Here is a 26,996-nt window from a genome sequence, read left to right as displayed (position 1 = left end):
CATGATGTTTTATTAGGAACACTATTTTCTCATAAATCCATATAAGAAGTGAAAAAGATATCCAGCTCTTACGAGTTATGACACGTTAACCAATTTTATGGTATTTTTCAGTACCTACATAACGTTATTAAACTTTAGTTATTCTACTTCTATACAAAATGTGATCAAAAATATGACGAAGGAGTTTTTATGACAATTGTATGTATTATTTTTATAGTGTCATATTCACTACAACCTAAATGATCTCTGGTGTCATCCATAAATTACGTCACACGAATTTCATGATTTTTTGCCCTTTTCCCCGTCCTTGTCACAGCTGTGACGTCAAAACTTTTGCAAATTACATTTGAAATTATTGAATGAAAACAGCGGTTCCGAAATCAGTTTTATTTCTATTTAAATTATTTTTAATAGAATTAACATCAAATAATGAACAAAAAACGATTAATTATATTAATTAAAGAAATTAACAAATTAAAACAAAATATTATCTTAATAATATTGAATCCACTCCTTTAAATTATTTACAACTGCCATAGCAGCTACTTGGTTTTCGTTTGGGTTATTAATGTCAGAAACATTAGTTGTGTTAATATCTTTTTGATCCAACCTTACAGCATCATCGTTATCATCCACACAAAGACGTTTCTGGCACCTTTAGCAGCAATTTTTTAAGGACGAAACTCAGGTAAAACTTCTTGTTGCCTCTTATGCAATGATTAGAGGCTTTCTATGATGCAAAATATAGTTTACGGTAAAGATCACCTAAATTACTGTTTTGTTCTTTTCTAACTTGTTTCGTAAGGTAAAAATCACAAAATAGCAGAACTAAGAACGACGTTCTTTCATCCGCGAAAGTCAGTGATCAAATAAAATCACTGCAATGCTTTTGGAAGCGCCCTAGGCAGTCGGCGCATAACACTAGTATCTGGAGCGAGTGGTTGACAAAACAATTGATATCTTATTTTCACACAGATATAGTTGTATATTTTTTTGAGGTTTTTGTAAAGTAATAGTTTAAAGTTCATATTTTACTGATCACACTTTCTCACACTTCTTTTTGTTGCTATGGCACCAATGTTTACAGCTGATTTATTAATTCCTCTTTCAGTAGGTTCAGCATGTGGGATGGTTCTAGTTGCCAAAAATTTTCATTTTCTATTTTATACAACCTAACCTAACTTAACCTTCTCAACTTCTGTAGCTTAAAGAAAATGTTTTAAGGTCTACGAAGGGTTTATCCGCTCCCACTTTAACAAGCCTGTCTACTAATAAACTTCCCTCCACTCCAGTGTACCCCGAAAGAGTGGCTTTATTATTTTTGATAACTCATTGAACCTGTCCAGACATTCTCAAACCTTATGACAGTGAAGTTTACAGCTGCTCTGTTAACACTGTTCACGCTAATCCCTATCAAAATTTAACTGGACGCATTTCTTGATTGCATAATTATGTTTTGGTCTGGGCCCGCACACTACTATTCCAGTTCCATCTGTTGTTGTAGAATCAACCGCGTGAATATACATTCTGCTACTATACTGTTCTGAAGGAGTAGAGGTGAAGAGAACAATCTCTATATAAAAAAGTGTATGTTGAAATGGAGCAAATTAAGGTGGCACTTTAATAGCAAATGAAAATATTTTCAAAACAAGCCTAGAAATTATTAGAGTTGATAGTAAATTGAATTCTTATTTGAATGTCATAAGTAACGTAACAATAATAAAGCCAATACATATACAACAATATAATAAGTTTATAAAAAACGTGTTAAAAAATCACTATCTATTTTAAAGCTAATAATAACCAACTTAATTTTAACTACGTAAGTATTTGAGATTTTAAATACTGTATATTCCTCAACTACATGAGTAAAATATTGAATTTTTTAACCCAGCACTCTTTACTCTGTTTATAATTGATAAATTCATATTATTTCTACTTGCTAGACTAGCGTTATTTTTTTGAGTCTTCGAACAATAATTTGCTGTTGTCAGATTTTTCAAATTTCCCTCCAATCAAGACGATTCTCCTTCCCTTTACACTCACGAAAAATTGAAATCTGTCGATTATAATTGTGCAAACCACTTTGAGGAAGAAAATAGTTGAGGACAAGGAACGGTCGGGCATTATTTAAACAACACTGGATTACAACAATAACAAAATTGACTAAGTTACAGTAGTTGTTCAAACTGTTGGCCGCTTACTTCAATACACTTATTACACCGTTTTGTCATTAAAAAACGTGTCTTGGAGAAGAAATCTGGATGGGATTGAATGATTTCTGCCACAGCTTGAATTCTAGCTATTAGATCTTGTTCAGATTCAATGATTGTTTCGTAAACTAAGAACTTCGATAGGATTTAAGTCAGGTGATCTTGGAGACCAATAATTGGGTCCACCCTGACCAATCCATTTTTCTCTAAAACGTGTGTTGTCTAATATTTAATGGTATATTCTCCAACAATTGCTACATTTAATTTAATAAGTATATTGAAGTAAGCAGAAAAAAATTTGAGCAGCTACTGTAACTTTGTCAATTTTGTTATTGTTTTACTACTGTGTTGTTTAAATTTAATTTGTGCTATTATTATTTTCATTTCCCTTGCCAATTTTGTTATTATTGTAATACATTTTTGTTTGAAATTGAGATTATGAATAATTTTTATTTGCTTTGAACTACTTACGCTTAATTATTATTCGAAATTAAATGAATAATCAATTAATATGTAAATTACTTACGTGCTTGCAGATCTTTGTTTACAGGAAAATTTCTACAACATTACAACACCGTTCATTTTAGCCCCATAAAAGGTTTAGTTTTTCAACTAAAAATAATCAGGCAATTTAAAACAAAATTATAAAAAGAATTTGCTACAGTAGCGTAAAAAATACGGGGATAAAAGTGAGAATTAACCCTGACGACGCGTCACTCGTTAAATTTTTCCAAAGTTAGTTTATGTCAAAATATTACATTATTAAGGAGCATATGGGTAACAAAATTTGAAAAAAAATTTAAAAAAGTTCTGGATTTATGGCAAATTTTTGATTTTGATTTAAAATTTTGAACACCCTATATCTCAGCAACTAGACCACGTAAGTGAGTTACATTATGGTATATCACGACTGATCATATGACAGTTACTTCGAAATTTCGATGTACTTTTTTCAATGTTTATGTTACCATTTTACTCTGTTTTGAATGAAATAATATTCGTACATCGCATCTTTGGTGTTCCTCACCTTCGTATCTGTTGTTTATCGTCCTATAAGTAACGTTTCCCATAAATAATATCAGAAGAAAGTACTGGATACTTTACTTGTGAGATAATTAATCAGGCGAGGAAATTAACAAAAATTTGCTATATACTGAAGAAATTGAGAAACAACAATATAGATATGTATGTGAAAGTGAGAATGGATAATGCGAACCAACTAGTTTCGTGCGATGTAATGGATAGAGCACTTTGGATTCAAATTTTTTTTTGGAATGGAAAATATACTTAGAAAAACAAAGCAGAAAACTAATACATACGTTCTTTTTAATATTCACGTTTTTTTTCATTCATAAAGAATGTAATTTCTGAATCGGTCAAAAAGCGTGAAAAAAAAAATACCATAGCGGTTCATTTTTTCACGCTTTTGCGTTGAAAAAGTGCCGTAACGTGTCATCTTTTAGCGCAATTATAAAATTCTTCTATCAAAATAGTGGTCTGTGAACGCTTTCTCCGATAAATTGTCACACTTTTATTTCTTGATATTCCTTCAAGAAAATCCGTTTTGTGTCTAATTAAAAGGAGTGTAGTATTATTATTAGTGATGGAAAGTAATAGTGGAGAAAGTTTCAACTGCACACCAGCAGATGTAGTTGAATCGGCAACTGCAGCGACTATGAATCATCTCCCTGAGAAATCCAGGGAACAGTATTTAAAGTAATATAATTCTTTTATGGAGTGGCGTACTAAAAAAGGCATAAACAGCTTCACAGAAAGAGTGTTTCTAGCTTACTTTGAAACTAAATCCAAAATGTGGAAGTCTTCAACATGTAGACCACAGAAAATACTCGAAACTCATTGCATATTTGAAAAATAAATCAGTTGGCTATAGACCCAAAAATTCTAAAACGTTTATCCGTGAAGAAATTAATAAGTTTCTGTTGCAAGCTCCAGATGGTCATTATCTCATGCATAAGATATGACTGCAAAAAATTTTAATGTAAGCTCAGGTATGATTTGTAACGTCTTTCAGGTTGCTTTAATATTCGGAATCGCAGAAGCTCTGCGGAAGGAGGAATTATAAAAAATGAAGTGTAACGATCTTAATAATACCGGAAATGTTTTAATTATCACAGTACCTGATACAAAAACTCATGTTCAACGTCGATTTACTGTTATTGGTGAAGTATGTAACAATAGATTAAACTTGGTAAACATTCATAAAAAATATAAAAACCAACGACCCACAAATATCAAAGCAGTTCATTTCGTTTTGCAGTATGGAAATGGAAAATGCAAAACCCAAGTTGTAGATACCAATACCTTTTAAAAAACTCCCTCGCTTATCGTAACATACTTGAATTTACCTAATCCAAAAAATTACACTGGGCATACATTTCGACGCTCTTCGGCGTCTCTATTAGTGGATTCCGGTGGTGATACAATTCAACTCAAGAAGCACGGTGGGTGGAAATCCAACAGTTACGGAGGGTTAGATAGACGACTTTCGTAGTGAAAATTTTAACAGGACCAACTAGTTCGACTTCCAGCAGCAACAATCCAAAAAGTACTAATACAAATATAGACGATGTTATTCTTTGAACTCGTTAAATGTTGCCAATTCAAGTACCAATAGTACTTCTACTTCACTTCAAATTAATAATGCAAGCAGTTATACTTTTAATATTACTATTACAAAATAAAAATTGATAAACGTTTTTGTATGAAACTCGTGAGTAAAGTAACTTTTTTAACTCGTAGGAATTCGTCAAACCGTCCTACTCGTGAAAAAAAATATTACTTTACACACTTGTTGCATGAATAACTATTATTATGTTTGAAAAAACAACAAATATACAAAAAAGGTATTAAAGTAGATGTTAGGCTTTATTCACAGTTTCACTTATTGCCGCTAGCTTTCCAAAAAAAGCATTAAAAAAGACAACGGCTTTTCTCTTTCTGCCACAATTTAACGTAAAAAGCTGAAAATGTGCTTTTCTGTCATACAAAAGAGGTAAATGAACAAGCGTCTTCAAAAAAGACGCAAAAAAGTCTTATTCTATGACAAAAATAAGAAAATATAAGTCAGCAGTAAGAAGTGAAACTGTGGATCAGGCATTAGATTTGTTCGCGGCTTACATTTAAAATAGAACTCGAATTTGTTGTTAACGAAATCAGAATTGCAATATTACTAACTCGATTACTAACAGTTGTAGGATTTTATTTACCGTGAAATATTTGAGGATCATAGGAAAAATATACTTAAAGACTACTTATTACTGTTATATATTTTTGACATTTATGTGTGAGGTAAAAAACATTTTAGTTGAATTCATATAAACACTTCTTGGAATTGTTCATAACCAAGCGTATCAAACTTGTAGTCCTAACAAAAACCCGACAACGAAACGCCAACAACAATTTTAAAAGTGTGCATGCGACCGGTCTCGGAATTATTCGGAATAAGAGGCATGAACAAAGTTATTCTTGTCATAGAGTTCATATCCAAGATAGATAGAGGGGGATATGGGAGCTTGTTCAACCGAGACTGAACAGCTGATAGAGAGAGAAAGAGCTTTGATATACCACTCTCGATCTTTCTTTATAAATGACAATAAAATATCAACATTTCATAGTTGCAGAAGGGCCACTGATCACATATTGCTTCAGATAGGCTAGTCGTGTCACACAATGGCGCTTGGGATAGTCTGTGATGCCCATTGTGTGGAATTGGCGTCTTAGATGGTAGTGTCCGGAAATCTGGTCATAGTGGAACACACAAACTTCATTTATATGCCCATAAAAACATATTTTCTAATTTATAGAAGCTTCAGAGCTTAAGCTATACAAGACGCTGGAGTGAATACTGGTGTAGAGGGATATTGCCATCTATACGCTAAAATTAGTTTTTAACATATGTATATAGGCTCTATGTTTATGGAATTTTCAGTTATCGAGCTTTTGTTCTTATTCTCTTGCAAAGATCAGCACTATATGTGGTGACCAGCAATTGCAGGGTGAGAAGCGTAATCTACTGACCGGTTTCGATGTTATTGCATCTGTTCAGAGTAGTCTAACACCTTCTCTAATCCGTACTGAAGACAACATCAGCCAGCGTTGCTATTTGTTAAGTGTGAATGTATAATAATTTCTATAAAATTTTCTTCATATACAAGGTGACTCTGATATTTCAAAATGTAATTACTACTTTCGTTCACTTTGAATTTGAATAATCCATTTGACTATGAGATAGGAAGAGAGAAATTTTAAAAGCTGGCTTATACTATACCGTATCATTCTTATGTATCTTACCGTATCTAATTGTTATGTAGAAGAGGGTTGTGTAAAAAATTTAGATCAATCTCTCTATTGGAAGTGCTTCATATTACAATATAAAATTTTAAATCCAACAAACCGAAAAAAAAGTGAGATAATGAATATGTACCAGCTTGAGATTCCATGAGTTAAATTTTTTTGAAAAAAAATTTAGTCCAAAAATAACTTTGAGAAATGACAATTAATAATATAATTCGAGTACGATTTATTCCCGTTTTTCGAAACACTCAAGTTATTTATTTACATTTTGGATACGATACTGTTTGTGTAACCTTGGATCGAGTTTACGTAGAATTGATTCCGCCCGAGGGTCCCTCTAAAAGACTGTAATCCTAGTGAATATTGTGTTGCCTATCATTGCTATCCATATTTTTAATCCAATTTAACCACGTGCCGTTTCTGCTCATTCTAATTTCTATGAGTGTCGATACGAGCATTTTCTGGATAATTACAGTGGCCGCCACCATCTGTCGGCGTGTCGTCACCACGCGAATCTATTCTGGAGAATAGATTCACAATACTTTTCTACATAGTGGACATAATGTTCTCCGTTTCCCAGTACGAAATTTGAATGGAAAAATTGTTAATTTGTCGAGGTCGGTAAATACTGTATCAGGTATTGTTATTTCGTACCTTTCACGTAAGAAGATTTACTATGGACCATGCATATTATAACACTTAATTTAGTGAAGTGCTCCAGTTTTGCTTGTTACGAGCTGCTGGAATATTGCGTTATATCTTTTTAGTAAGTCTATTTTTTTAACCATGTGATTTTCATGTAAAAACTCGTTATTGTGTAACTAGTATAGATTCAGACCGTTGGCGTATGAATAGTTGAAAAATCAATCGAACGATTCTTCTAGAAGAGTATATTTTTGTTTGAGATGTGAACAATTATTTTCGTTGTACGTTAGAAATTTAAACCATAATTTGTTATACCACATTGAATTTATTTTTTATCGCTTTGTCAGGAGAATAATGATAAAATATTTAGTTTTTATAAGAATCTATATTATCTAAATATTTACTCTAAATATTTGGGCATATATTATACACATACTTTTTAGTAATGTGAATGGAAATTTTTCAAAAACTTTGATAAAATGAAGGGTTAATGGTTTTTAGGTATACAGATTTAATCTGAATTTTTTAAAACTTCCTTTCGATAATTTCGTTAACTTCCACCGGAAGTTAACTGACACTATTTTATTTTAATTAAAATACTTAGTATCCGATTTGAATCTCATATGTATAAATAAGAATTTTACTTGCAACATTGTTTAGAATTTTAACTTTGAGTATATTACTGTTAATGTACAATTTGGTTCCGAAAACTACTGTGTAAATTTTTCGATTTCCTCGAATTCTAAAACGTTTGAAGTTTCTTAACCGCTCTCTCTAAAACTAAACAGCACTGGTGCCATTATCCGATGTGTCCTTGAAATATTTGGTAAACAAAGGTTAGCAAATAATAGTATACACAATATCAAGGTTAAAATGCAAAAAAATCGATATTAGTGGAAAATTCCGAACGTTCGCTCAAACTAGCGTAAACTACGAAGTATTTTCTACGGTCTGTTCACAATCTAACATGATGACTTTATATTTGAATTATCGATAGCTTAATACAGAAAAGTTGTATACAACTATTACCATTACAGCTCAAGGACACGTACCTTTATAGATAAGTGAAAACAATTCCTATTTACAAATACAGCAAAATACTGAACTTTCGCTTCGTTGGAAAGCTCATATTGAAAATTCGAAAATAAAAAAAATGTATTAGCCGATCGTAGAAGGTTATGTTTAATAAAAATACCCTCATACCCATCTGGTCGTATAGTATTCATCTATGGGGCTGTGCTAATCAATAATCAATAATTCGAAGATTTCAGAACAAGGTAACATTACCCCCACAAGGAATCAAAATGAAATTTGTCACTCATGAACTACAACTTCACCACCGTACCAATGTTAAGGTAATCCTTGATACTGAATCTTCTTAAACTACACCACTGTCATTTCGATGGCTATTTTTATAGGGTGTGAAAAGTATATAACTGCTTAATATCAAATTTCTGTTCTTTACCAGTTTCAAGAAAAATTATACTTGAAAATGGCTTGTCATGACACAAGCATTCTGGATATTAAATAAAAATATGGTATTTCTACTGTTTATAAATCAACAGTTTTCGAGGATGAAAAATGTCTATTATTATTATCTAAGTCAGATGTTTTGGAGAAAATTAATTGTGATTTATTTAAATGAAAAGGATTATGAACAAAAGAACGGGATAAACTGAGTTGGAATTTTGAAAATTCTCGACGTTTTGGCTTCTACTTTGAAGCCATTATTAAAACGCATGTCCCAAAGTGTGCGTCGAACATAATCGCGTTGTCTCCTTGCCCATCAAGCACCAGAAAAATGGGTATCATGAGCTTCTAAATTGCACTTAAAGCACAAATTGTAGAATTGAGGCTCTGTGGATTTATTTATATTTGCATTAATATTTTTGAAATGGAATCACAACGGGGCCACCTAAAACAATATTCCCTTACATTATTGTATGCACAAACATGTCCAGAATATGCCTAATTATTTTGTATTCAATTAATTGAGTATCTTGTATGTCTGACACGGACATCAATTTCGATCTCATCTAGTATATTGTCAAACAGTAAAAGGACAACATCATAAGCACTTGCTGGATAGAAATGAATACAATTATTTGATTAATGGTTTTTATTGGTTTGTTACTTTTTTGCTAAAATTTTTTAGTTAGGAAGAACTTTACAAAAACTATGAAAATAACGCTCTAAGGATGTCATATATCCAATTTGTGACACCCTGTATATATTATTTTGTATGTAAAAAATCTCGATTTGAAATACTTATTAATAATAGTCACTACTCAATACAATCGACACTTTCTGTATAATACTTATAGAAAATGTATTTGACCGACAGTTTATAGTTTATAATTTAACCTTGTTTTTTAATTACACATCTTACTTTGGTATTTCGTTTATGTATCACGAGCATTCCTTGTATTTTAAAGCGTTTATTCTTAAAAATCTGTAACAAATGAATCTACATTAAGCATTAGCCAAAATACAATATTTGTTCGAATCCACTTTTGTATTTTGGGGATTTTAATGCTGATTTGAATAGTTTTTTTTTAAGTAAGTATAGAGAAATTAATAGAACTGGTTTTTTTTCAGTTTTGTAATGTATTAGAAAACCAACTGCTGTCCATGTTTTCTTGGTAGCCGTCACCAGAGGAACCTAGAGAATATCTGGACAAATTATAAAATTACAGACACATTTAAATTTATTGCTACATTGGTAAGTACATATTTTTTACTTGACAGACATAATTAGTAATAAGATTTCATTAAATACGTTAAGATGAAATTTGTTGTAATCTTGATATTTTTATTGCTGTTATTGGAAAGTGCCATGGAGGTGTGACTTAAAAAATATGGCAGAAAGTAGTTTTGTTACACTTTTGTTACATATTATAACAGATGTAATGTCTGGGTAAAAACCTAAAACAAAAAAATTTACGTGACGTCGATCATTTAATATGGAGTAAACTGTGAAAAAAGTGAATGTAATTACCGCGCTTTGTGATTTTTAATTCTCCTCAAAATTATGTATTTGAGCAAAAAACTCATTTTCACGAGAATATTCTAAGTAGTGCTTATTCTAATTAATTATTATTAGGAACAAAAAGTACATTAAGAGTTTCAAGTTTGAAATGGTCTAGTTCTTCCAATATCAATTGCAGAAGACAATTATGCGAGGAACAATCAACATTTCAAAAAACGCACGGCACTCATACCAAATTAAGAAATGAAAAATAATGTTTACTCCCCGTATAATTTTCGGTAAACATCTAACAAACCGTCAGTCCACGTGGTCATCATCTCCACTGTTTACCAATGAAAACATCGAATCGTAAACATAAATGCATTTCTATTGGCAGAAGCTGTCGAAATACTCCTGCCAGACAGTCTGCGATAAGCAGTGGTGTTGATTGGTAAGATTCATTTAATTCATAAATTACTTGAAATATATAGAAACATGGCGTTCTTTAGACCATGGGCGAATGAAGACAATGAAATTGCACAGTGTAGTTAGAATAAAGACAGGTCAAGTATTGTCAACATGTGGTTTTAAATACAAAAAACTGAATAAACGGATGGCAATAACAGAATCGTCAATGGCAACAAGATTATTATATAAAAGACTACCGAAGTTTTAACAGACACATAATTTATCTAGATGAAACATGGTTTGACAGTCACGATGTAGTAAATTTCGGCTGGGCTGACAGTGGTAAAAATTGCTATTTAACTGGGCCATGTTCTAAAGGGAAACGCATTATAAGAGTGTATGCTGGAAACAAAGACTGCTTCGTGCCTAATGCTTTATTAATATCTGCTAAAAAAAATTAAAAACTGTGCAGCTGATTACCATGAAGATATAACAGCAGAGTTATTTGAAAAGTGGTTTAATGAACAGCTTTTACCTAATATTCCACCTCAATTGGTAATCGTTATCCGCATCCTATCACTCGTGGCAACTCCTTAAAATACCAAATAGTAGTAGAAACAAAGTTCAAATTTTAGCATTTATGTCTGCAAATAATATTCCTATTCCTGCCAGCGATCGTAAAAACGGCCCAACAAACAAAGAATTGCTTTACTGTTATTAAAGGTCTAAAGTTCGAGGAAATTTATTATATTGATAAGCTGTGCAAAGAATTTACTATTGCATATTTAACCCTATAGAGTTAATATGGGCAAACGTAAAATCAGAATTACGAAAATATAATCAGTTTCCAGAACTCATAAAGAAATTTCTAGCAGCGGACTGCCAAGAGCTTTAGAAAAACTGTGTTGAACATGTTATTAAAGAAGATGAGTATGTGGTATCACCCTCTTTACAACCTTTCATAATTCAGTCAAATGATGACTCTAGCTCAGACGATTCTGACTACCATTATTGTTTATAAAGATACTTTGGAATTGAAATGTTTTTTTATTTTGTTTTATTTGCATTTATTTTCCTTTATGGTTTTCGCTTTGAAATTTCGTTTTCCAGAAAAAAACGAATGGGGTACAAAAAGAGCTCCGTTCACTTATGGTACCCTGTTTAAACCAAACGCCCTTATAGGCAGGTGCATTTTACTCGTCTATTTACGTTTAATATTCAGTTGTATCAAGTTAACGAGGTATAATAATGATTTTTTTCCAAGTAGGACTACAATTAAGTGCATTGGTCTAAATAACGACGTATAAGGCCGTTCAATTTACAATGATTGGATTGCCTAGATATACATATTTTTATAAGTATTTATAAAAATAATAAATTTTTAAAATGAAGTATCTACTGGTCCTATGGCCTATGGTAGAACAAACAAAATTGTGGGCAAGGGTTTTTATAATCTGCAATTGAAATTTGAAGAACTATACCTCAAATTTTGAATCAAAACTGTGTTGTGGTCCACTCTCAACCAAACAATGAGTAAAGTGAAGAAAAGAATCTTCTCTTCTATCCAAACATGTATCATAAAAAGTGACTGTTTATTTTTTGTTTCAGGTGATGTCTTCTTTTGACATGACGTATTACATGGTATTAACAACTACAATATTATTTAATTATGTTTATACAGAAACTGTACAATCATGTGATAGTTTAATATATTGTCAAGGAAAGCTTTTAGAAACAGTACAATCTGCTAGAATTTTCAGTGATTCCAAATCTTTCGTTGATATGGGCCAGAGACAATGTCCGGAAGAAACTTTAAAAAATTTCAAGAAATTTATGGCTCATCATGATGATACTCCCACTTCGGAAGATGTTGCTAAATTTGTAAAAGATAATTTCATTGGTAGGTATTGTTATATTTTGATTTTCCATATTTTTATAACATTAAACAACCGGGGTTGGTTCAAAGGGGCCCGTTGTTATCCACTTTTATAAACAATGTTAAACTAAAAGTTTTACGCTAATCGTTCATTTACATCTTTTTATTAACTCGTACCTCCTTCTTTCGCCAGCTACCTATCAACATCTCGTTCTCCATTTACTTTTTCCATAATTCGAGGCATTACTCTAAAATTTTTATCAATTTTAATAAATAGTATAACTTATATCCAAAATTATTACTTATGTTCAGAATTAACATGATTTGCCTATGATTTACAACTAAGTTTTTTCAATGTTCTGTCACAAGCTTTATTCTATTTCTTGACAGTTGTCACTGTCTATTAATTCTCATAACTAGTAACATTTACATATTTTGATATTACCTACATTATATTACTAGGATACTATATAAATCTTTAAAGAAAAATGATTCTATTCATATTCAAAACAATCATCATATAAATGAATGTACTTTTGTAACCGAAGCTTTTACAACTTAACAATTTGGAAAAAAGTCAGTTGGCCACGTAAATATTTCTTTAGATTAAAGGATAATCAGAGATCACACATGGGTGGATCGGTTTTTGAGAAAGCTACTAATCAGTCTATAAGAGAGGGCGAGAAACCACACGATCTTGTTGAAATTGAAATTTCATTTATTTAAAGTATAATTGGAATAATCGTGAGCTAAGGTATTAAATTATCAGAGGTCAGTACAGGCGGCAAATCTGTATATTTGAATCTTCATGAATCAACACATGGCTCTACTAGAAGAATATCATAAAATAATATGCTTGTTAAATAATCAGGTACTATTTAAGAAAGGATACTATGTTCAATATCATTTGAAATTTCTGGAAACGTTTGGTGATATTCATACTGTTTATAATACCACGCGCGTCAGACAGTGTAATTGTGAGTGTTGGTAGTGGTAGTGTAAACAGTGCGTTCAGAATGAAGAAGAGGGTCAACCAGCACTGCCTCATGACCAAGCAATATCCGTCTTTTTTTAAATTCATTATACCTACTAGCGAAACATAGTTGTTCATGGAGAATTTTTATCAGCAAATGCGTGTTACAACCGTTCAAGACTTGTTGTTTTTTGAACCGACCTTGAAATCATAGATCATAACACACACATATTCTCTTGAAAAATTCAGATTTTGGTGACAAATGGTGCATACCACTATTAAATATGTGGAATAAGCGATTCAACTACAGTCAGTGCTTACCACTCAAAATATACAGAGGAACCCTCGTACATACTCTCTGCACCGAGTAATATATACTATTTTTTCCTCTAGCAAAAATATAATGTTATGTGTATCAAATAGATATTGATAAACATGTCTTAACAACGTGTTATTCGAAAAGATTACAGTATAATCTCACTAATCCGGCACTTCATATCGGGCGAGAAATTATCAAGCGACGAATATGAGGTACAGCCATTTTTCCAGCATTTTAAAAACAAAGTAGAAGAACTGGGTCTTCTTCCTGACCAAATCTGTAACCCAGACGAGAGTGGTCTGTTGTGGAGATTTTTGCCCAATAAAACAGTATCTTCTAAAGAAGCAAGTGCACCAGGTGGTAAAGTGAGTAAAGATAGAATCACATTCATGCAGTGTTCAAATGCTATTGGAACGCACAAATTGGATTTGTTAGTGATTGGTAAAGCAAAAAATCCCAGAGCTTTCAAGCACATTTGTCTGCCAGTCTGCTACAAGAATCAAATTAGAAGCTGGGTCACGAGAGAAGTATTCAGCGAATGGTTTTATAAAGACTCAGTCCCAGAAGTCAAAAAGTTTATGAAACGATCCAACTTGCCCATAAAAGCTTTACTCGTACTTGACAATGCTCCAGGCCACCCAAAAATCAAGTGCTAGGAATATCCAAACCATCTTTCTACCACCAAACTACGCACCTTTACTTTAGCGGATGGATCAAAATGTTGTTCAAAAAGTAAAGCCTTTGTTTAAAAATAAATTGCTCATCTATATTATATCTCAGGATGGTGATATAACGAAGAGCCTTAAAGGATTGAATCTTAAGGATGTTGTATTCTCTCTCGCTCATGCTTGGAAGTTCTGCTCATCTAACTTAATCCAATTTTCATGGAAAAAGTTATAGCCTACAATGAATGATGTAACAGAAACAGATGAATGAGATTCTGAAGTTAATCTGCCTATTGCCGATTGGTTACAAAATCTATCAGAAAAATAATTGGAGACAAGTGAAGAAAATTTAAATTCTTGGTTTGAAGGAATCGAAGAAGCAGAGCAAATGATGACAGATGAAAAAATTGTATCTGAAGCAGTACAAGAAGAAATATTGGAGCCACTACTACAACCGTAAGAGTTAAACCAGATAATGCTTTGATTTGTTTCAACACCTGCATATTATGGGCAGAAGAAAACGGCATATATGACAAAGATATTATAATTCTTCGCAACAAGCAAGAAAATGTTTTTAAGGACTACATTACTTAAGTTACACAAAAGCAGACCTCAATTAAGGATTATTTTAAAACTATGTAATTATATACATATGTACATGTTAATTTAATACATTATATACATTTATTCCCACTACGAAATGCTTTATTTGATTCATTACCTATGACTTTTTCATTATAATCCAATAATCCGGCACCCTCCGGTTTTCAATAGATCCGGATTAGTGAAATTATACTGTATTTCTATAGCGACCTTTTTAATTCAATTATTTCGGAACCGTTCATATTAGGTGGTTTTCCATTTAGATGCTTCGAATCTTGACATGTTCAGAAATTAGTCCTTTAGATGTTTTGTCAATTTCTTTAACAAAGTACAGTCCATATAGCTGTGTGTTATAAGAATATAGTGAAAAAAATTACTACGGAAATTTTTGCATTGCTAATTACTTAATAGTACCAGATAACTGCCAAAAAGTATTTTGTTCATTTGACTTATATATTATTTTCTTATTTATGCTGACAATAATTAGTACTAGATCCGAGGAATTGTTGAGAAAAAATAATTGTGGGTAACACCAACTGTATTTTTTGTTTTTCATTATCTAGCTGAACTTAATTTAAACATTTTATATTGATAACAACACTCAATTCATTTAAATTAGAATTAATTTAATTAAAGAATTCATGTGAAGAACCAAAACCATTAGAACTTTTTAATATGTTTTCTATTCTTAACTTTTAGTTAGTTAGTAGTTAGTACTTTTTCAATTGTAGAAGGTAAAGAGCTGGTCGACTGGATACCACCAGATTTTGTAAAAAATCCAAGTTTTTTGGAGAATATCGAAGATTTAAAAGTAAGGGCATTTGCCCAATCTTTAGTAAGTATATGGCCCGATTTAGCGAGAAAAGTAGATGAGTCTGTAAACAAAAATCAAGATAAACATTCTCTAATTTATTTACCAAATGGTTTTATGATACCCGGAGGCCGATTTAAAGAAATTTACTATTGGGACACGTATTGGATTATAAAGGGATTATTGCTAAGTGAAATGAATGAAACTGTTAAAGGTAAGTCTCAAATATTTTATTTATTACGGATGGACCAAAATATTTTATTATGACGCTTATATTTTGTACGACCATGATGTAATTTAAATATTGATATTGCTATTGGCTTCCCCTACAATTTTAACTGTATATCTAAAATTTTGTGGTATCTTCTCTCATTTTTATTTGATACGCAGTAGTTCATATACTAGTAGTAAGCTTCACTAATCGAAAAGCATTACCTAATTGTCAGTGAATTTAATAGATGGCGTTAATGTAGGTTATTCGATGATGTACCTACAAGCTACTTTTCATTTATATTCAAGTGATCTCATAACACTCAGTTATGTGAGTATCTCATACTCATATAATGAGTTCATTGCTCAGTGAATTAAAGGAAGGTGTAATGTGTATTAAAATTCACAATAACCACATAAAATTCACATTATCATTGGTGATCTAACCGTCTGATGCTGAGAGCAAAAGAAACGAGAAAACTAAAATAATATAAGATTCTTTACATCAATGATTGTTTGCAATAATTTAGTATTGTGTAATTACTTGCTTATTTTAATGACAACAAATTTTGGTTGCTTTTATTTAACTTAACGTGTTACATTAAATGGTAAATGTGGAGGTACTTTATCTAGTTCTTTTACACGAAATTATGAGGTGTATTCATCACTCACCAACTTTTATATGTATATAAAAATTGTCATTGTGATTCAAAACAAAATTATAGAGAATAGTTGTTGCAGTTCCAATTCATTTTTCTTATTTTCATAAACGAATTCAATAATTTTTCTCCTCAGAAAGGTTACAACTTGACGTTTCATCACACGACACAGTTGATTTAACAAATTTTACTTCTGCCACCACTACCTAGCACAAATTAAAAGCGCTCCGAAATATGGCGTCCGCTCCAGAACGTATTGAACTTGTAGAGTATGTGTCACCGAACGATTCCGCAAGGGTTGTACAACAGCTGCACAACGGTTTCGTCCGGTGAATGCGACCGATCTAACCATCAATATTGAGAATAATTAAATATTTTTTTCAAACTTTTTAAAAAGAATAAAAATACCGTTTCTTCGTTATTCAATGTGTCATTGATAATTTTATTGTACCTAAATGGTAATTTTTAATGACAATAAGTTGGAGGTTCATGTTGCTTGTAACATCATTTCGTTATTATGTATTAAAGCCGTAGAAAAAGTATAGTGCATAACTAGCATGGAATACGCTTATAGCTCATGCTGTAAACTTCATACTTGTAGGAAAAGACTATAATTCCTTTCTTGTTATACTATTAAGTATAGGATGCTTGGCAATTTAGATATTGAATAGACGTAGGATCTTAGTGGAAAATGTTCATACTTAAGAGTTTCAAAAAGTGGTTCTAATATTGACAGAAAGCATACTTATCTATATATTAATTTTTTAACTTTTTACCTTAAAACCAGAACAGTAATAATTTACTGGCGCGTTTTTCCTTAATTTCTTCCTTAAACTTCTCTTTTCATCTTACTTCCTTCAATCCTAATGTATTAATTTCAATTATTTTTAATAAGAAAAATCTGTTTGCTTTCAGGTATTTTAGATAATTTCCTATCTTTGGTAAATAGATATGGTTTTGTACCTAATGGAAGTAGAGTATATTATCTGAACAGATCGCAACCACCTTTACTGTCTCTAATGGTATCACTTTATATTGACGCTACAGAAGATATAGATTGGTTACGAAAGAATATCCATACATTAGAAAAAGAATTAGTGTGGTTCTTGAAACATAGAACTATAATAGTTAATAATCATCGTATGGCACGCTATGCATGCCAGAGTGGAACTCCGAGACCGGAATCTTATTATGAAGATATCTTAACATGTCAGTCAATAAAGAACCATCAGAAGGTATAATACAATTTTTAATATCAATGTGCTATACTTGGTATGGGCTATTATTATATATATATATATATATATATATATATATATATATATATACCTTCTAAGCACTACAAAGCTCCCTGCAAACCTTCCATTGTTTGGAAATCTATTAAATCCTTCACGACGCGTTTTCTTTGACAGATTCAATATAATCGTATCAGGACTATAACTAAAAAAAACGGGCATTGTCATAGATGTTATTTTCCTTTCTTATAAGTATGGATAAATCAAATTATCAGTACAGAGCTCTTGATATTAAAATATCAGAATGTTAGGTATACGTTTTTGCATGTTTAAATTTTCGAGTAAAATTTGTCATCAGGATTCTTCATCAATTCCTACATTCATACGTATATTGCGTTGGTTTTTTTATGTTATTTTATTTTGGATTATATTTTATTTTATACAACACACACTATTTTTTCTACTCTAAAAGGCGGTTATTTGTATTCTTCTTTTTTAGACATCACACTATAATCAAATCACTAATCTAATACATTTTTTTATAAACTATTACCTCTATTCTCAACACCTTGTCCTAATATTTATAAAAAATAACTGTTATTCAAAAAAGAATATGAACTGAAAAATCTGACGTAACTAGTAAATTCCTATGTTTAATAAACTTAACTGTATTTAACTTCAGTATGTTTAGATTTTTTATTAAACTGTGTGTTTTCTGCGTAATATATTGATAGCACTTTGATTGTCAATATTTAAAATAACTTTTGAATCTTGAATACTCAAACTCCTAATAGTACCTTCAAAAACAATAGCTCTATATCACATTCAGCTGCTGTTTTGAATTCAGTTTCAGCCGAACTCAATGTTAGTATGGGTTGTTTCCTGGAACACCAGCTTATTGGTCCTCTAGCCTAAAAAAACAATATATACTGTATTACTCTTGTAGTTTTGTCCGCAGCAAAATCACTCCCTGTATGCCTCTAGTACTGCTTTTTTGTAATCTTTCTATACCCATTGTTCCTTGTAGCTCCAAGAACTATTTACGTCTGACTTTATTGGATTTTCCAAATTTCTGCTACAAACTGCATATGCTATGCCTGGTTTTGTTTTATTGGATAAGTATAAACGGCTCCCAACTACCTCATTTCAAATCCCTCTAGAACACTTCCAATGAAGTTCTCTTGATTCTGCTTAATCCAATTGTCACCTTTGGTTATTCTTATATCCAAGAAAGTTTCAGTTGTGTTGAACATTTTTAATTCAAATTGTTCTGTTAAATCTTTTCAGTAATTCATCTATTTCATCAGTTTTCATCCACTATCAACCATTGTCTACATAAATTTGCTAGAATTTTTTGTATCTAAAAATTTATTGAACAACACATAAAGGTTCCATAAGAACTTTGTGAAATGTTCGTTCCATCACATAAGTACTTGTTTCAGTCCATGTTACGATTTCTTGAATTTACAAACTTTGTCATCTTGTCTCTCATAATCTTCAGGTATCTGCATGTAAATGTCTTCATTTATTGTACCATATAAGAAAGCTGTCTTTATTTCAAATTTCTTCATTTCATATTGCTGTTGCACTGTTCAACTGGACTAAATACCTTTTTATTGTTGACAACCTCTTTTGACCAAACCGAATTGTATATTCCTCGTCCTTTATTTTGATTGCCCATTTATTTTCCATAATTTTTTTAATGCTCGATCTTTGTCCACATATTCCCAGGTCTTTTTTTCAATTCTTCAATTCAATTTTTTTAATTCGATTCTATTTCTTCTAAGGCATGTTTCCATGAATAATTCTCTTAATTGATAAAATATAATCCTCAAAATACTTTGGTTTATTTATTTTTCTTCCTTTTTTTTTTGTAACTGGTTTACCTTGTTCCACATTCTAATCTTCGTTGCTATTTTCATAAATGTATTCTATTTTGTTTTCTTGCGATTTTGCGTTATTTTCAGGTTTCTCCTCTTGTTTTCTGTTTCTCTTAATCGCCGTATATTATGCTGTATCTAAACTTCTTGCTGTTTGACTTTACATGCTGGATTTTCTTGTGCTTCACTATTATCTATCTCAATATCTGATTCTATTTTATTTTTATAATTCTATATTATTTTAATCAAAGTTTTAAATCCAATTTTCGGTTTTTCAAAGACTACATCTCTTCTTATTATTATATCTTGTTTACTATCATCCCGTAAGCGGTATCCAGTAGGTGCATATCCCATATTTATTTTTCAGATCGACTGTCCAATTTTTTTAAATGCCCAAGATTTTTTGAGTATACTTCTGATCCAAAAACTTGTCTTCTTCTTTTTTAGACATCAATGTCACACTATAATAAAATCACTAATCTCTTTTTTTATAAATGATTACCTCTATTCTCAACAGACTGACGTTTATATCGAATCAGATTATAGATTTTATCGATTTTGTCATCGGTTTTTGATGTGAGGAATCATCTAGAACATCATCTTGGTTTTCTACAGATTTTGTCATCCGTTTTTGAGGTGGAAGGAGGACCCTGTCTGGAATAATCTAGAACGTAATCTCGGTTGACGTGAAAGCAATCAACCCAATCAACAATGCGCTAATTATTCAGTGCCTTATACTTCCTTCAATAAATTATAAGTTTCCTTACGGCCATGCCGATTTGTTTACAGTAGTACTGTAGAGAAGGACTGCATTGGTTTGGCTTAATACAGCATGTTAGTAAGGTAATCATGGATCATTAAAAACGATTCGTTGCAGAATCTTCTTTATTTTTTATCTGTTTGAGAAAAAAAATCAACAGTTGAAAATTTGATATTTGATGTCTTTCTCCGAACCAAAAACATTACAAAGATGCGCTTTTTTTATAGCAGCAATTACTTAAGCTACACTTATTTCCACGAGTAATGTCTCATACTCTTATGTTAAGTTGGAATTTCTGGAACATTTGGTGATATTCATACTGAATACACTGTTTACACCACCTCTATACCAACACTCCCAATTAAACTCTCTGACGCACGTTTCGGTAACCCAGTTATCATCTTCCGAGAATGAAGGTAAACTCCTTTACACCTTACCTTCAGTCTCTGAAAGCGATAACTTGGTTACCGAAACGAGCGTCAGACAGTGTAATTGTGACTGTTGGTGTAGTGGTGGTGCGAACAGTGTATTCGATATACTTTTATGTGTTGAGACAAGTTGGACCGTTTCGGTTTTCCAGTCTGCTTCATTAAGTTTTGTTATAGTTATCAAAATAAGATTACAAAATATCTATGGTAATAATATAGTAGCTTTGAAGAATGTTTACACATGGTAAAATGATTTAAAAGTGGAAATAAGATTGTTAAGGGTGGTTTTATAGTTAGTTTTACAATTAGAGAACTTTTACTTGTCAAAGAGAGATCAACAACTTTCTTTGTTCATGATTACGCGATATTTCAGTATTCGCTTTTGATTCGCGAGGTTTCGGTCGCTAAAACTCTTAATATCAGCCCAGGAATCTTTCAAAAATGCTTCCTACTAGAATAAGTACACTGATAGACAAGGGCAGTACTACAAGTTTTATGTTGTATTTTTTATCGTGTTTCAAATAAAATAATTCACTATATTATTAGGTCAACCCTTTTATACGTAGATAATAATTGTGTCAAGTTATACCTACATTATAATATTAATAAATCAATTCTAGGAACAATGTTATAAAAATATAAAGAGTGCTGCTGAGAGTGGTTGGGATTTTTCCTCGCGATGGTTTTTTAATGGTTATAATCACTCGCATTCAGAGCTATCGGACACCGACACATTTCGAATTATTCCAGTCGATTTGAACTCTTTTCTATGTAAAGCCTTTAAGGAAATTTCCCGCTTTTTCTCATTGCTTAAAAATAAAAACAAGTCGCAAGAATGGAGTGATAAAGCTGACAAGCTGCAGATGGGTATTCAAAAGTTGTTATACTCAGAAGAAGATGGTGTTTGGTATGATTATGATATTAAGTCCGGGAAACACAGGAAAATGTTCTATCCGAGCAATTTAACTCCTCTTTGGACAGGTAAAGCTTTTTTTATTAAATATATGACAGTATTGTACTTGAAAATTTCATTATATTTTTAATTCAAAATGTTATTTAAAGCAAATTCTCTTTCATGTGTTCTGAAGACTGAAATGAGATCTTTTTTGCTCTTTCACACTGATAGCCTTGACCATTGTTAGTTCACCATATATTTATACGTTTTTTTTTCAAATTGTTGTAAATGTCAATTGAAAGATAGAAATTAATTTAAAATCACTCAATATAAAATGTTTAATAATATCATAAAAAGATATAAAAAAAGTATTGAACAAAAAAGGGAGAGAATACAACTTGCTATAAAATTCCATTGACGTAATCCATCTGGAATAATTAATTATAATCGAAAAATACGAATTTGCCAATATTTTTATTTGTATCCACACTTTATAGTAAAATGCAAACACACAGCATAATAATTTTTACTTTTATGTAAGGCTCAATTTAAAAGTTCAATAAAATGTGATTAGCTTCTCAAGTTTGAAAAAAAACTATAAGCATATTATGAGAAGCAGGCCCAAAAAATTAAAACGGATCAATATATCAGCTCAAACGATTGAATAAATATCAAGTAAACTGGACTCAAGGAACCTAATGATTACAATCCCACTGGAAGCTCTTATGCCCAATTTTGTCAACGTAACAGAAAGGCTGGAGAACCCAGAAGCAGATAATGGAGAGGGTTGTCTTATTTATTTAAAAAGTTGTAAACATATGAGATACAACTGTGAGAGATATGAAAAAAATTGAATGTTGTGAGGAAAAGATCATTTAGGTACTTTTTTTTACGAAAATCGCTCACAAACCTATTAATAAATTGTAGTAGTCATTTCATAAGTCATTAAGAAATAACTTCATTAGTTTGTATTATCATAATGTACATACAAAATGCCATCTTCAATTCTTGATTGGAAAATTTGACCACTGCTCTTGTCAATATTTGAAATTCTTCTTCCATTACCAGAGTTTCAAATATAAGTGACCTTAATACAAGATGGAACAGTTATCTCAATATTAAAAGCTTGTATTGACTTCAATGACATCTATTTAATTTGAAATTTCACATATGTTTTAAATTATTACATTACTTTTGGCTTTCTCAATCGATCATCAGATACAAAACGAAATATTTCTAAATTAAATCTAGAATTATCCCATTCAAATTCATGGAAAGGAAAGGTCATTTTGCTTTCTTATTTATTTACACTTTACAAACTAAATGGATATAGCAGAATTTTTACATTTAGTTTACTAGCAACCTCAATACAGTTGTAAGGAGAACTAACAAAAATTGACAACATTGGACGTATGAGACCTGAGCGTATATGAGATTGCATCAAGGAGGGGATCCTCGCTCTCACAAATTTCTCGTCTTATGCATTTTTTGATTTGGCTGCAATTGCAAGTTATTTTCGATTTAGGTGAATTGGAGTGTCTTCCTCGCAGAATCTCAGAGATTTTAATTTATTTAGTTTGTTATAAACATTTATTTTGTAAGAAAGTATCTTGTGCAGAAATATATGGATAGAAATATGAAAAAAATTTTATAACTAGAAAAACAATAGAACAGAGTACTAAAGAAAGTGAACCGAGAGGAACAAGAATACAATGGATTTACCAGATAGAGTAAAGACGAAACAAAGAGAAATTGTAGTCTTGCTAAGGATAGAGAAGCTTGGAAACTGGTAGAAGAGGACACAAAGTCCCAATCTGACAGCTAAAAAAGTATAAGGACAGAAATTTATATTGTTTTTTTTTATATATATAAATATTTCACTGTATTATAAATTTGAATACATAAATTAATATTAACATTTTATGCTTGATAGTTTTTCTCATATCACTTTTTGACATACAAAAAAGGTGTTTTTAAATTATTTTCCACCACAACACTTACTAATTTGAATTTTTTTTAGACATTTAGTTTATCTTAATGTACTTATTTTTTCAGGCGATTTCAATAAGACATCTGAAACAGGCAAAAAGGTTGTGCAATATCTTAAAGAAAATCAAATAGATGATTTCAAAGGTGGCATTCCAACGTCTTTAACACAAACAGGTGAACAGTGGGATCTTCCAAACGCATGGCCTCCTCTTCAAGAAATCGTCATCTTGGGATTAAAAAATATCGAAGATCCCACAGCTTCAGATATGGCTAAAGATTTAGCTGCCAGGTTTGTTGGATCGTGTATGCTGGGTTATGAGAAATCAAAAGTAGTGTATGAAAAGTATGATTCTACTACACCAGGGACTACTGGAGGTGGAGGAGAGTATAACCCACAGACTGGCTTTGGGTGGACCAATGGAGTATTACTTTCGTTAATAGATACGTTTTATAAATTATTGAAAACATAATATTTTTGTAAAATTAAATTTATCTAACTTCGTATTTTTATTTCTGTTCTATGTGTAAAATGTTAACAAATTGTATATACAACTATCGTTAATACGTGAGAATCAAAATTAGCTTTAGAAGGACTTATGCGCCGGATAAAATTTAAGTAGGATTATGAATTAAGAAATCTATAGATATTATGGGTAGATAAATAACGCTCAAATAAAGATCTAATATACAATATCTAGTTATAATAAAACCCCCATTTCAAATAAAAAACGCCCTCTATGCTATTATCAAAATTGGAGATTATATCAATAAAATGTTTTGCTACCATATATAAGAATCAATCAGTTTTATTTCATGAAGTGTCATGTAACTTATATTTATAAATATTAAGTTTTTAGTATTAATAAAATTTCAATATTTTTGGATGTACAAAGCACGTACTTGAAAGTTGTATGTATAATTAGCACTGCAACACTACAAGACCTATAGCTTCATATTTTTCCTTTCCTAATTTCTCCAATGTTTGACATTAGGTTACAGCAGTATGCTCTAATCATATTTCAAACTTTGATGCACTACGCATAACTTAACATAAACTAACCACATGTAGGGAAAAGAGGAAAATCATCATTTTTGTTTTTATATAGTTTCACTGGACCATCACTTTCAACTCGATTAAAATCTTAATCTTAAAAATATTTTACCACCTGATAAGCACGATACACGATGTAAAATATGTGTTGATATGCGCGAATCCATATGTTACAAAAATTATTCAAAACATTTTTGTTCGTCTCGAACTAGAACTGGACAAGTTCAGTTATTATTGGACCAAACAACTTTTTGTCCATTACTTGAACTTGATACTGTTATCTTTTTAAATTTCTAATTTGAGTTACATGTTTTTTCTTCTATCTAAAATACACCTATTATCTTTTTAGGTACCTTTCGCAGATGGTTAATATTTTCTGTTCTTTATCCATTGGTTAATTTTCAGTATCAAATATTACTGTAGGAATCGGAACAATTTTTATATTCTCATTTTAGCACTTCCAAATAATATTTCACGTATAAGGCCTGGTGTGTGTGCCTTATACTGATCCTGAATGATGTATATTAGTTTTGTTACAATATATTCCTAAACATATTTAAATAGCGTTGGAGATATTCTTACACTATAAAAACTTTAAAAAAATTTTTTTTACTGTATAAAAAGCTTGCCCAAAATATAAGTATTTAATATAAGTTTCTTTTAGAAATTCATGGTTTTGTGCATGTATTATATACGAGGGCCGTTTTTTTTCAACCTCCGATCGCTCTGTGATGATGCTACGCGGGCAGAAGAAGTCGGGAATGCGCTGTAGGGGACTGCGAAGCTCTCGCACTACACACTCCGCCGTTCTTGACATTCAGGTGTCAGTCGGCGTTGTGCCAGGTAAACATGTCCGGCTGAATGCCATAGTGCTGCAGAAATCGATTGGAGAATAAGTTATTGTATGGGGAAAATTTCATGAGTAATGGTGTACAGATTGTTCTAAAAAACAAATCGAAAATTGTAATATGTAAATAAATACTAACTGGAAATAAAATAGTAAAATAATATCATTACAATGAAGAATAATTTGTTTTTAACAAATTTTTCTTTCCAAGATGTCCAAGATCTACTTATAATATATACCATAATTAAAGCCTGTAGACAGAGAAATTTCATCAAGTAATAATACACTGTGGCGTGGTGACACGTAGTGGTGATCAAGTTCATTCATTTTATTCACTTGGAGGTTCAATTATTCCATTGATACCAGTTTCAACTGGTATATTCCTTTCAGTATTAAAACAGAAGGCGACCGAAAATAATTTGATAAATAGCTATACAACCTAGGACTTCTTTTGTACATAGAAAGAGCAAAAGTTTTATCCTGTATAGTCAATCGTTTTCCTGTACTTTATTTACGAATATTTCTTAACTATGAATAAATGAATTTTTTCGTTATATTATACACTCAAATGTTCAATTTCACACATCTTCATCAATGCTGCTCTTTGTTATTCTTTAGACTGTTTTTCAATTTTTATATTTTGGCTATTGTATTCCGATGAGCTTAATACATAACCATTTCCTTCTTTTTCTTCATCGTACGTTAGGACTTAATTCTGTGTTTGCATCAATGGCTGCCTAACTGCAGTTGGGATGATGAATACCAGCTTTCATACCATCGTCTAAGTGGTCGGGATGTATTCGGTTTTCTTCCAATGGTATATTGACATTGACAGTAATGACACATCTTTATTACACTAGCGTTACGATTGATAGGTGGCAGAATTAAATTTGTGTTGCCGAGATTTACATACAAGTTTACCTACTTTTTGGTATGTTGGCAGCCATGATGCGATCCCAAGAGACTCGCATAATGTCAAGCAACGTGCAATATTTCTACCTCACAAGAATTACATGCAATTTCTTGCATGTAGTCTTGCACCATATCCAAAGGTCTTTAGGATCAATCAATAATATGGCTTAATTATATTTTCACTGGTTAAATATAGAGAAGATAATGGAAATGGGTCGAACCATCAAAAAATATCAATTATATTAACTTTTATGTGCCTTTTGAATTGGCTCTCCGTGAACACAATGATAGCGGACATTGTAACAATGCCAATTTGCTTTAAAGACAATAAAAAT

General features: G+C 31.3%; 1 protein-coding gene across 2 annotated transcripts; it reads left to right on the top strand.

The window, feature by feature from the left end:
• Positions 1–6,904: 6,904 nt before the first annotated feature.
• On the top strand, positions 6,905–24,353 carry LOC130453174 (trehalase-like). Of its 2 annotated transcripts, none has more exons than XM_056792795.1 (7): positions 6,905–7,293; positions 9,771–9,894; positions 12,157–12,448; positions 15,716–16,009; positions 17,580–17,899; positions 21,588–21,948; positions 23,918–24,353. In XM_056792795.1, the coding sequence occupies exons 3-7, from the start codon at positions 12,160–12,162 to the stop codon at positions 24,319–24,321; spliced, it is 1,668 nt and encodes a 555-aa protein (XP_056648773.1). In that variant the 5' UTR covers positions 6,905–7,293; positions 9,771–9,894; positions 12,157–12,159; the 3' UTR covers positions 24,322–24,353. The 2 variants fall into 2 exon arrangements, with proteins under 2 accessions (XP_056648773.1, XP_056648764.1); XM_056792786.1 differs by having other exon boundaries at positions 6,982–7,164.
• Positions 24,354–26,996: the final 2,643 nt, after the last annotated feature.

The sequence above is a fragment of the Diorhabda sublineata genome, chromosome 1, assembly GCF_026230105.1.
Source record: "Diorhabda sublineata isolate icDioSubl1.1 chromosome 1, icDioSubl1.1, whole genome shotgun sequence".
Lineage (NCBI taxonomy): Eukaryota > Metazoa > Arthropoda > Insecta > Coleoptera > Chrysomelidae > Diorhabda > Diorhabda sublineata.
The sequence above is the reverse complement of the archived record's forward strand: the minus strand, read 5'-3'. Positions and strand labels throughout refer to the sequence as shown.

Bases quoted from the DNA above. Each gene is read 5' to 3' on its own strand.
- LOC130453174 (XM_056792795.1), top strand. From the start codon at position 12,160: ATGTCTTCTTTTGACATGACGTATTACATGGTATTAACAACTACAATA. The intron at 12,449-15,715 runs GTAGGTATTGTT...TTTCAATTGTAG, and splicing joins TGTAAAAGATAATTTCATTG to AAGGTAAAGAGCTGGTCGAC. The intron at 21,949-23,917 runs GTAAAGCTTTTT...TTATTTTTTCAG, and splicing joins TTTAACTCCTCTTTGGACAG to GCGATTTCAATAAGACATCT.